The 13,414-nt window shown below is 35.9% G+C and overlaps 1 protein-coding gene across 1 annotated transcript; it reads right to left on the bottom strand.

Annotated features, from left to right (window-relative positions):
* Nucleotides 1-324: 324 nt before the first annotated feature.
* Nucleotides 325-11,914, bottom strand: LOC128857651 (zinc finger protein 208-like). The gene is made up of 8 exons (XM_054093398.1): nt 11,543-11,914; nt 11,361-11,492; nt 10,823-11,296; nt 7,731-8,715; nt 3,351-3,700; nt 3,181-3,303; nt 2,657-3,124; nt 325-1,692 (listed from the first exon to the last, which is right to left on the bottom strand). Exons 1-8 carry the CDS (start codon nt 11,840-11,842, stop codon nt 655-657), a joined length of 3,870 nt encoding a protein of 1,289 aa, XP_053949373.1. The 5' UTR covers nt 11,843-11,914; the 3' UTR covers nt 325-654.
* Nucleotides 11,915-13,414: the final 1,500 nt, after the last annotated feature.

Consider the following 13,414-nt stretch of genomic DNA (forward strand, 5'->3'; position numbering starts at 1 on the left):
CGGGAGTGAGCTAACGTGAGAAGGCGAAACATTCCAGGATAGCTGGTTGTGCGCTGGGTTTGGGACCCGCCACTGAGAAGGTCTCCACTGCGTTGAAAAGATCAGGTGGAGAAGGACTTGGGCTCACTTGGTGTGTCCAATTGGCGCCGGTTAGCACGAGAAAGAAACGACTGAAGAAATAGCGTAACCGGTTATCGCGCCAATTAAGAAGTAGAAGTCTTTCCAACAAATAAATGAACCAATAAATTAAAAAAATGTTCCTCTTATTTTTAAATATATTTGTACTTACCCGAAGTTGTAAAAATAATTTATTAATTTTTAAACTTATTCAAAATATAGGTTTATTTTTGTAGCAGAAGCTTTCCAAATTTTGAAAATAGTTACATAATTTACATAATGCACGCATGTTGTAGTCAACTTTTGCTGAAAATAGTCGAAAAGAAGTTAACATATCCAAAACAATTTACTAGTTTAGTGAGAATTTTGTAAATAAATGTAAAAAGCCTTTTTTTATTTGAACTTGTAATATTATTATATTAATATAAAGCTTTCGAATGCAGAACTTAAGATCAGATTTGAGTTTCGATTGTAGTTACTCAGTTAACAGACCTTCTAAGAACTGAAAGCTTCTGATTTTGTACAATAAATACTGCATCATAGTTTTTTTCGCCCTTTATCAATCGCTGAGTTATCGCTTAAGAAAATTTCAGCCAAGCTGTCCGCCTCAGAGGAAGTTTTCTTTGCAGTTAATTTTGTGCCATGTGACTTCATATGTCCGCTAAGACCCGCATATTGTGCAAAGCGTTTCCCACAAATCTTACACAAGTATTTTTTTTCTACGTCATGGATACGTTTGTGCTGCCTTAATTGCATTGGACTTTTGAATCCTTTATTGCATATTTCGCATATCTGGTCTCTGATAATTCGGTGAACACTCATGTGTTCTCTATATAATCCTTTAGTATAGAAACCTTTAGCGCACACTTCGCATTTATGTCGCGGCCGATTTTCATGACGTCGCATATGGGTATTGAATTTAGACGCAGTTTGAAATTTGTTACCACATATATCACAAACGTATGGTCTTTCTCCTGTATGATAACGCATATGGACTTTTAATTCGGTTGTCGTTGCGCAGGGCTTATTACACACCTTACAACTGTACGTATAATCATGTACATGTCTTCGTAAATGCACTGTTAAATTAGTCGCTAACTTAAAGCCATGCCCACATATATGACATTTAAATGGCAGCGAACCATCATGAGATGCTAAATGAATTTTGTAGAGTCCTGAACCAGTTATTACTTTTCTACATACCGTACATTCAAACGGGTTAACATCGACTTCGAGGAATGTTATGTGTTTGTAATAAGGGCAAGTTGGCTTATACGCGATTTTTTTTTGCTTACACATAATTTTTTCTTTCTTTTCAATAGAGCACGATTTTCGCAACCGTAAAATTTCTCTTTCCAAATCCTGTTGCTCTAAATTTAATCCAGATTCGTTGTTAAATTCTTCACATACAGATTTTAATGCCTCCCGACGCCTATTACTGAACCGATAGGCAATATCTGTTTCATCCCAAAGGCTGGGATATCTCTGGTATATATTGGCAAGAATGATAAACTGCTCATCATTTAAAAGGGCTTCGGGCGGTGGCGTCTTCTTATAAATAAATCTGGAATCTTCCTGTAGAAAAAGAGAAAACACCCCAACTATTACTTTCCTTTCCGAATGGTCTAAATAAAATATAAATATATAGTATTGATCAATCAATGTGCACAATGCTTTGAACACAAATGTTTGTCATAATGAACAAGATAATTCTATTAAGAGATAACAAGAACTATATCTGAAATTGCGACAGATTTATGAAAACATTAATCCACAATTATGATTTAGAGTCCCAAAATTGCCTTGAGCAATAGTCCAAGAGCTGGCCACATGAAAGTGCCCGCATCAGGTACATGGCTAATTTATTTTTAAAATAATAGTATTAGTGTAGACGAATATAAAAATGAATGTCTGCCATTGCGAATGTGACTAAAAATGTTGATGTGTAGCGCACTTTTTAACGTCGTCTGCCGCGGCCTTAGCCCTCACTTTTTTGTCTGTCATTTTGTAAATGGCTTTTGGAATGTTTAACTTTAAAGTACAATAATTGGAATTCATGTACCTTATGATTTTTTTAAATTCATTTTTGCAATCTTCAGCGCAGTCTGTCGGCGAGTTAGCCCCTCGCAAAATGTCTGCCAATTTTTTTATACTTTCTCAAATATATAACCAAACTTTTCCCGTACATAGAATCCCTGTACCTTATACATTTTTTCCCACCCAAAATTCACGCCTTTCACTGCGTATCCCCCCTTTGTGCCCCAGTTTTGCAATGGCAGACATTCATTTTTATATTCACCTACACTAATACTATTATTTTCAATATAAATTAGCCATGTACCTGATGCGGGCACTATCTATGTAGCCAGCTCTCCGTCTACAATTGATCGGAACGTCTTTTTTTAAACATATCGGAAATAGAAATACAGAAAATGTTTATGAAATTTTTTCAAGGGCTTGTGTGAGCTCATGAATACATTTTTTAACATCCACAACTAAATTTTGATAACCAGGAAATATATAATTTCAACTAGCTTACCGGTATTTGCTTTAAGTGTCGCTTTGCGCTACGTATTTCCTTTCGCTTTTCATTATCCAATAAGAAACTCATTGCATCAAAATAGTACAGAGTCGATTTTTCAAATGCCGATATTCGTTTTGATTCTCTTCGAAAAGTAGTTCGTAGTCTATATATTTTTTGCCTCACGTCATCTTTTGTGGCACTTGGATACTTTTCTCTATACTTGGCAAGTAAAGTTTCATACTGTTGGTCTCTTGTCAACCTATCAGTATAATCGGGACATTTTGGGTCCCACAGTGCCGTTAATGAACCATAGGTTTCGATAAGTTCGATGACAAATTTCCGTTTGGCACTATTTTTTCTAATCTCTTTTTTATTTTCTGTTTCATCTTCCACGTCTAGTGCGTCCTCTTCCAAGTCCGATTCGCTATCGCTTATAAAAACTTCTTCTGTTACCTGGGGCTCTTCTGGGGGTGCTAAAGTTTCCTACATATAAAAACTATTAAGTCTGACAGACAAATAAAAATTTAATTAAAATTTACACTTGCATCGCTGTCTTCACTCATATATTCTTTTTTATTTGGGGAGCTATCCATTTCGTTTGCATCCAATTCAATTTCAACTCTTTCAAAGCCTCTTAAAACATATTCGGAGCCATCGATTCCCTGTAAAGGTTTTTTTTATCGCAATCTCCAAACAATTTTCATCTTACCTCCACTGCTCTTTCTGAATGCAGGTTAGACTCCCGGTCTTCTATTTCATTGTTGACTAAATCTCGAAGACCTTCCTTTGTGTCTTCTTCCTCCAAATTAGGCTCACTTATTTCGGAAAAATGGTCCGTGTACATGTGTTGCATAAAATTATCTAAATCTAAAAATGAATAGTCGCAAAATTCGCAGTTCAGGTAAAATTCTTTCTTTCCCACTGACAAAATTGTGGTAATTTCGCCACATTTTTTTAAAGAACTGCATTCCAAAACTTGCTTATCGAATCCTAAAGCCATTTTAAGCTTAGAATAGTGAAATATGAAATTGAATTTCTTTTTAAGCCGCTTAATTACTACTTAGTGATTCCTCAATACTTGTACTTGAAAATAAATACTCGATACTTTTTTCCTGAAGCATGTTTGCTTTTACTCGAGCCATTTCGAGTGTGGTACTTAGTGTCGATACTTTTTTGCAATATTTGCATATGGCAACGCTGTAACTATCAGTCATAATGCATTCATTCATCACAAGGTGGATTTAATAAGGTGACAGCATTCACCCAGCTGAATTTTTCGCCGTAGGTATGGCTTACGTCAAAATGATATGCTTTGTTTGTATGTATTGGTATGTTTACATTCGTATGTTTACATTTGCTTGCTGATTTTGACATGATGCTTGCACCAAACGCAACAACAAATACATGTAGGGTTTTACTTATATGTGTTTGCTGTCACCTGTAATAAATTCGCCTTGATTCATCATCAGTTTTTCGTTTATTTTGCTTGTAGCTATTGCGTGTAATTGATTTTCAAAAGTTAAGATTTTGCAATAGAAAATTATGACTTTTGGGGAAACCAAGAGAAACTTGTGCTATACAAAGTTAATCCATTAACCTCATAATATTGAAGAAAGGAGTTGCGAACAATTATGTGAAACACCTAATTTGAAGAAATCCATTGGAGAAGTTGGAAAAATTCAACTTTCTTTTCCGACACTATACAATTTCACGTGCGTATTTAGTTTGTGGTGGCTGCTCTTGCGATATATAATAAAACAGAAAATGAGCTTCTTATTGTTATAAATATACTCACTTATTGTTATAAATATGCCACATAAATACATCGACGTATTTTGTCACTGAATTTACAAATTTGTTTTTCAAAGTCAAGTTGATTGTAAGCTCCAGGCGCATTCAATAAAGGTGGTGGCAATAGACCAACAACAATGCTTTGTACGTTTGATTGTCAAAATAAAGTATTGGCAAAGTAAAAAACAAAGTATGAATTTGCCTTGTTTCGTTCTAGGCTGACAGCCACATGGACACGGCGAAAGAAAAAAATAAATCAGCTGATTTACAGATACCACATTTAATAGATTCGCCTTGCTCCAACCGGAGCTAAACGAAATTACATAATATGTATATGCAATATCTCATTATAGCACTGAATATATACATCTGTAACGCGCCGCTTGCATACGCCAATGGTGTTGAAACTGCAAAATGTTCAATTTTTATTTACAGAAATACCCAGTTAATATTTCTTCTGGTGTGGCATAATCCAGGCGCGTTCAGTAAATGTGGTGGTATTAAACCAAAAACAATGTTTTGCACGTTTGATTGTCACAGCAAAATAGAAAATAATGTGAAGGAATCTGTGCTGACAGTCGCATGGGCAGGGGAAAGAAAAAAAAAACAACTGATTTAACGATACACCCAAGAATGATAGAGAAAGAAATTGCACCTTCTGAATTCGCCGCACACATACATTCTAGCCACGTTGGCTTCCGTATAAAAACGCAAAAAAAGTGCATTTGCATATATTCATTTGTGCTTTAACAATTTAACACACGGCATTTCGTTTGCATTAGCGTATTTAGTTTTAATCTCACAAAACCCAATATCACCAAGCCATTCACTGAATTTACACAAACATGTAATTTCTTCTACTTTTGTTTGTTTTGTATTTCTAAGGGAGCTGATGTTTAATGGCGTCACCTAAGATAATCAATTCGCCTTGTTGGTAATCCAAATTTAATCTGAAATCAATTGCTAATAAACTGTCTTATAGTTTGGCTTTAATCGGCCGGCTTCTTATTGGCCCGTCTCAATGGGTCGGTTTCCTCCATTGCTGTAACGAATTTGACTGGCAGTAAAACAGGTTATTTAATTGGAGTTCAATGCGAATTGAGTATCTAAGGTGACGCCATTGAAGAGCAGCTACCTTATTTTTCACGACTTTGACAAGTCTGACGTCAGTTCCCTTCGCAATACAAAACAAACAAAAGTAGGAGAATTCAGATGTTTGTGAAAATTCCGTGATTGGCTTGGTAGTATTGTGCTTTGTGAAATTAAAACTATACAAAGTAATGCAAACAAATTGCCGCGTGTTTAATTGTTAAAGCACAAATGAATATAAGGCCTTCAAATGCATTTTTTGCCTTTTTAGGCGGAAGACACTGCGAAAAGAAAGTATATGTGTGTGCGTATAATTTCTAGGGTTTGTTTTTTCCATTGCTTTCGCCTACTCTTATTCTTCTCAAACAAGTAATTCCCCTTCCTTTTGCTTGATTATTGATGGGGTCTTACGACACGGCGAATTCGGCAGGCGTAATTTGTTTCTATTCTTCTCATTCACAAACAAGTAATTCCCTTTCCTTTTGCTTGTTTATTCATGGGGTCTTACGACACGGCGAATTCGAAAGGCGTAATCTGTATTCTATCATTCTTGATTGGAGACGAAGGCGCCAAATACTTGCCGGAACGTACAAAAACTTGCAACTTTCTACTTTTCCAGTACGGGAAGTGCGGCGAAAATGAAAACTGTTTAAAGAAGAACAATTTTGTATCGCTCAAATTGGGATCTATGTTTTTTATTATATCAAATTAAATGCAGTAAATACATGGAATTTAAATTAATTGAGTCATTGGAACTGACCCTTCTAAAAGAAAGAAAAAATAGAGAGGGGCTAAGCTTAACTAAGTTGTCCCCAAAAATTAATGTACATTGTGGTCGAAGCTATGGTCGCACCCACCGTCTATAACAAGCATAAATTCTATTAAAACCCTCTTTTGCTTCAATAAATATTAATTTTATGATATATTTCACAACCAACTACAACCTCTTTATACACAACCTTTTTTTTCTGTGTATATATGCGGCAATACTTTCATGTGGCAGTTAGTTAGTTGTTGTTGTTATTGTAGCAGCGTAAACATTCCCCATACTTATCTACGGTGAATGCTGCTGGAGTGACAGTCCTTGGCCGGATATAAATCCGGGTCGTTTCGGTAACGTAGAATTGACTGTCGTGGAAACGACGTCACGTTAGTCAAATGCGTTGCCGCATCGGACGGAACGATCCCATTGTGACAGGTCTGTTATTCAGGCGGGTATTTCATTTAAACTAGCCGAATGGGTTGTTGCATGACTACCATTCGGAATCTAGAGAGAGCGTAGGTTCGAATCTCGGTGAAATGAAGAAAAAGTCTTTTCTAATAGCGGTTGCCCCTTGGCAGGCAATAATAAACCTCTCCTCATAAAAAATGTCTGATGGTCGGAGTCGGCTTAAAACTGTAGGCCACTCTATTTATGGACCAACATCAAGACGCACGCCACAATTAGGAGGAGGAGATCGGCCAAACACCCAAAAAGGGTGTGCGCGCCAATTAAAAAAAATATATGTATACATATATATATATATTATATATTTCTTATATATATATATTTTTCTTTTTATATATACACATATATTTATGTACATATATACATATACTTTTCCGTTTTGAAGAGGCCGACAGGAAATCCTTTTTTTTTTACAATATCCAAAGTTTTTTTTTTCAGGAGTTAAAATTACTAGTATATTTTCGGGAGCTATGCCTTTGTTCTTGCTTTGACTTTGGTACGAAAGTAGTACGGCCCAAGCACTACTTTGGAACTTTACTGTTGCTTGGACTGAAAAAAAAAAAGAATAGAAGAAGTGATGCACACTTTGGTTGCTGCAGCTAGCATTTTGAAAGGAAAAATTCCTTTTCTGGGTAAATAAACATCATACCTTATGTCTCCTACAGTCTTACCGGTCTTATTGAAGGGCGACCACCATTTAATAAAGCAACCCTTAAAGAAATCGGGAGAGTTTCTAAGGAGTGTTTATGGAATTTTGCATGCCGAATTTCACAGACGACGAACGATATAGACATAGTACAGCGAATAAAGATCCGATGGAGCAAACCCCTCAGCCTTGAAAGTTTTTGATGCGGTACCTTATGGAGAAAGAAATAACTGGTACACAAGAAGAAGATTATTTTGCCGAATTCGGCCAGCACTTTATTTCATTCAAACGTATTGAATTGCTTATGTAACTTACATTTGTATATTTATACAATTATTCTTGCTCTAAATTAAAGTTTCTCAATGGCACCGCAGATAACTTTGTACCATGAGATTTCATATGTGAATTAAGACCCGCACATTGCGCGAATCGTTTTCCACAAAGCTTACATAAAAATTTTTTTTCTATGTCATGAATTAGTTTATGCTGTCGTAAGAGTTTAGTACTTGTAAATCCTTTGTTACACACATCACATATATCGTTCCGGACTTTTAAGTGAACATTCATGTGTTCCTTTAATTTTCGTTTTTCATAGAATGACTTGGAGCAAATTTCACACTTATGTCGCGGTAGTTTTGCGTGACGTTCCATATGCCTACTGAATTCAGCCCATGATCGCATTGATTTGCCACAAATATCGCAAACATACGGTCTCTCACCGGTATGCAAACGTAAATGCGTTTTTAATTCTGTGGTCGTTGCACAAGGCTTGTTGCATACCTCACAATTATACATGTAGTCATGTACATGTCTCCGTAAATGAACTGTTAAATTTGTGACCAACCTAAAGCCATGCCCACAAACATGACATTTGAATGGAAGTGAACCATCGTGAGTCGATAAATGGATTTTGAACTGACATGGACCAGAAACTACTAGACCACATATTAAACACTCATAAGGGGTTACATCGACTTCAAGGAATGAAATGTGGTCATAATAAGGGCATCTTGGTTTAAACATTAAGTTATTACGTTTACATGCTATTTTTTGTTTCTTCTCGTTCGAACATATTTTCCGTAGTCGCGCAGTTTCTTTTTCCAAATCATTTTTCATTAGGTTCAGCTTACATTTTTCATTCAACTCTTTAAGTACGTTATTCAACGCTTCACGACGCCTATTAGCGAATCTATACGCAATGTCCTTTTCATCCCAGAGGCAAGGATACTTCTTGTATATTTTAGCTAATTGAATGAATTGTGCATCGTCTAAAAGGCTCTCCGATACAGTAAATTTTTTGAGAATTGGTTCCAAAGCATCCTGTAAAATACATAAGATTTTTTTAAATAAGCATCACGTATCATCTATATTCTTAAAGTGGAAGTAAATAAGAAAAAAAATATGTATTACGGTGGAATTAATTAATTAATATTATGTTTTGTTACGAAAAACGACTGTCACGATTTTCCGCAGTCGTTTGCAGTCTATCTCGGAATTTTCGGATTTACCACAAGCATATATATACAATATATAATTGCCGCTTACAACCTTTTTGGGTGTTTAGCCGAGCTCTTCCTTCTATTTGTAGCTTGCGCCTTGATGATGTTCCATAAATGGAGAGACCTACAGTCTTAAGCAGACTCCGAACGGCAGATATTTTTTATGAGGAGCTTTTCATGACAAAAATACACTCGGAGGTTTGCAATCGCTATTAGAAAAGAAAAATTTCCTTTATTTTGGTGCTTCACGGAGATATGAACCTACGTACTCCGAATTCCAAATGGTAGTCACGCACCAACCTATTCGGCTACGGCGGCCACCGTGTACATATCTGTTTGTTTGTTAACAGTAATAGTATCTAGCTCATCTAGAGCTAGGCCTAGGAAACGTGCTGTTTCGACGGGATGGGTTCAGAGGGAAAGGGGAGTTAGGTGAGTAGGTTTGTTGGGGCATGTGAAAAGGAGGTTAGCAGCGTGCGGGGTGCCTTCACATGCAGGACATATGTTTGGTATGTCGGGGTCGATTCTGGATAAGTAGGAGCTTAACCTGGAGCTCTTCATCTGCTATAGGTGGTGGTTGGACTCCGATTACGGCATTCACAGGACGGGAGCTTAAGAAGGTGGTGACGGTCTCCCGGTGAATGTCGTTTATTGACTGTCTAAACACTGCCAGGTCCAGTAGATTTCGGTCAGTTTTATCCTGGATTTCGTCAGCGTAGTTTGAGAGGTGTCTCCTGACGTGCCTGGGAGGCAGCAGGAACTGCTTGCTGGAACATTCCCATGGCAGCCGGTTCTACGTTACCGGAATGACTCGGGTTTTTCCCGACCAAGGGCTGCCGCCCCAGTAAACTAGCCCTGTCTAGTGTACATATTTTTACATGACTTTGCTTTAAATTCCGAATTAGAGCGATTAGCTAATGACGTGTAAAACAATTTCGACCTTACGACTATACAAATTGTGAAAAATTTTAAAAGATGTGCAGATATCAGCAGAAGTTTCTATACCTTTTCTGCATAAATAACATATAACAACAGCTCACAGACCAATACGACAGCTGTTGTAGCTGCATTGAAGGAAGCGAAATTTCAGAAACACATCATTTCTAAAATGCAACTGTACAAATAATTACGCCACCAAAACGTCCAGTCCAGACGAATAAAATTAAAAAAAATATGACATTTTTTTTACAAAATACGCTTGCCATTGCCGTGCTGGTTAAAAAAAATTCCAAATTTTTTGCATCTTTTTTGTTATGATTTCATTGGTATTGGAAAATGTGTAAATATGCCGCATTTTTGCCTATATTTTACTCATTTAGTCAAATATCGTTTACTACCAAAGCTCCTTACACGAGACTTGGTATTGGCCACATCATCGTTATAGATGCACATCTATTAGATGGTGGTTATCTTATTCAGTCAACCCTTTTCAGAGTCAACTGTCAATGCGACACACCTACTATTTTTTTTTATTCTGTACTGTAAAACCGTAGACTTTTGAAAATTATATTTGTTGCATTTTTGGGACATGCTGTCGAAGTGACAGCCCTTGGTCGAATATAAGTCAGGGTCATTCCAGTAACTTATAACCGACTGTGAGATTAACGGCCACTTTATAATAATTTATTTTGAAGCAAAATATTTAGTGTGTGTGTCCAAATGAGAAGGGTGTCCAATGTAACACATTTTGCTTTGCCTACAAAAACTTTTACAAACATTTTTTCAATTTATCGCCATATCAAACTTACGCTTTCTGATAAAACGTATGGAATGTACTAGACAGGTCTGCCCAAGACACCTCATTACGCTTTAGAATAAGTTTCATTGTTGCTAATTGCATTAAGGAATAATTTGCATACTTTGGAATACAAGCCCACGATTCCTTAATATGCGAATTTTCAAAACAAAATGAGTTTACCTGAATTTACCTGTGACTCATCATATCCATGAATATTTTTACGTGATTCAGAAAGTGGTATAATGTTTCGTAGAAAATTCATTGCGTCGAAATAGTAGAGAGTGGTTATACCAGATGGGGCGATTCGTCTCAATTCCCGCCTAAAATTTGAGCGAAGGCGCTGTATTTTTTGCTTAACGTCCTCCATCGTAGCTTCTGGATATTCCTCTTTATATTTTTTAAGCAAAATTTCATACTGTTCATTTTTTAGTACTCGGTTTTGATAGGCCTTTAAATTTGTGTTCCATAATGATTGCAACGAGCGGTATACCTCAATGAATTCGATGATGAATTTTTTTTTATCGTCCTTTTCATCTTTATTTTTGCAATGTTCCGTCAAATCAAGTTGTGCGACACAGAGATCATAAGGGATCAAATCTGCATTACCATGAGTTTCATTTATTTCTTCTGAGAACTCACCTAAGTCGTTTGCTACTAAGGATTGCTGTAAAAAATTAATTGATTAAAAAATGTATTGGGTAATTCAAATTAAAAAAGTTCATTCTTACTAGGCTTTCTGTATCCGTTATCTCTTCTAAAGCTGCACTTTCGGAATCTAATGAATTATTAATTCCATTTGAGTCTAATTCGATTTCAATTTTTTCAAAAGCTCTCAAATCATATTGTGTGTCATCATTTTCCTGTAAGGTTTAAATTGAAAATCGGTTGTTTTCAACAAATTTCAATTTACCTCAGAAAAGCTTTCTGATTGCATGCATATTTCCACGTCTCCTATTTCTTCTTCAGATTGAAGTGAGCACGATGTTAAATTCTGCTTCAAATTTAGTCCCATAAATTTGCTCAAATGCTCTTCGGAAATGTGTTGTATGAAGTCGTACAATTTTAAAAATGAGGAGTCGCAAAACTCGCAGTTCAAGAAAAACTCTTTCTTTCCAATCGACATCAGTGTGGTAATTTCGCCACATCTTTTCAAATCCTCATATGCAACTCTTTCATGTTCAATTCCAAGTGCCATTGTATTGCATTTCATTGAAAATTTGGAATAAATAATGGTTCCTTAAGGCAAACTACCTTGTTTTGACAGCAGAAAATAAACAAACACAATTGTAAACAAATCGTCGATAAAAATGTTAAGCTGGGATACACTACTCAAGCGCGTTTCCACAACAGACAAATACAGAATTGCTCAAAATTGGAGTAGTACATGGGGGTATTTTCGTGTTTGACTAATCGAGTGACGCTCGTTTGAAGTAAAATTAAAATTTTTGGATTTTCTGACAGCTAGTTGAAATTTGATCAATCCGCTTGTGCAGTAAGAATGATAGTATAAGAGATTGCGCCTTCTGAATTCGTTGTGGCGTCAGGCTCCGAAAATATAGGTACAAACAAAAAAGGGTAATTACGAAAAAAACGATCTAGAATTGTGGAGAATACAAAATGAAAAGTATAAAGAAAAAGTTGAACAAAAAAAAAACAAGAATGGGATAGGTTTAAATGGCTTTAGTGCATAAATAATTCCTGAACATGTTCCTACTACTATTAAGCTAGGGTGAAATATTTGTCAAGAATTTGAAGTCTTCGTAGCTTTGTCCTGAGACAAGGAATCTTGACGTTGCGGATAACCTCTAGCAATAATTGTCTCGCATTAACAATTGCAGGCGTTACCAATTTAAGAATGTAGTGAAAAGTGTGGTATATATAGGTACATATTTTTTCGCCATTAGCCATCATCCGCGTCTTTGCTATTTATCTTAACGCTATCAGTACAAAATCACATATAAAGTCACAAATTTTCAAATCACAATATAATCACTGAATATGCAAGTTCGAACATGCAAGTTCTCTTATTTTTGTTTGTTTTGTAATGTTAAACAGCCTGACATCACAAAATATATTTAATTCGCCTTGCTTGTGTAGCTTGTTTGTAAACAAATGTGGTAGCACCAGACCACGACATTGCAGAGAACGTTAATGTATGTGAATGGTCAAAAATCAAGGTGTATTTAATAAGGTGACAGCATTCACCCAGCTGAATTTTTCGCCGTAGGTATGGCTTGCGTCAAAATGATATGATTTGTTTGTATGTATTGGTATGTTTACATTCGTATGTTTACATTTGCTTGCTGATTTTGACACGATGCTTGCACCAAACGCAACAACAAATACATGTAGGGTTTTACTTATATGTGTTTGCTGTCACCTGTAATAAATTCGCCTTGTCAAAAATGAAGTCTAACCGCCGCCTGGTGTGGTGAAACTTTTAACAGATCTAAGTGAATTCTCTCTTTAGTATATTGGCTCTGGGCAGTTTTTGGCTTCTATAGGAAATCAAATTGACGAATGGCCGACGACATTTGAATGAGATTATTTCTATCTTTCCTTGATAAACGAAATTTTATTCATTTTATATTTTCAGAAAACTTAAATGTAATATACATTCAAAGATACATATATTTGAATTATAAGCACCAAAATTTAAAATCAAAGTAACTTTAATATTCTCTGATTTTATTTAAAAGGAAGTTTCCAAGATAAACAAAATACATTGTAAAACGACCCACATTTTGGTGCATGCGTTTTAGTAAAATTAAAACTTCATACA

The sequence above is a fragment of the Anastrepha ludens genome, chromosome 3 (assembly GCF_028408465.1).
Source record: "Anastrepha ludens isolate Willacy chromosome 3, idAnaLude1.1, whole genome shotgun sequence".
Lineage (NCBI taxonomy): Eukaryota > Metazoa > Arthropoda > Insecta > Diptera > Tephritidae > Anastrepha > Anastrepha ludens.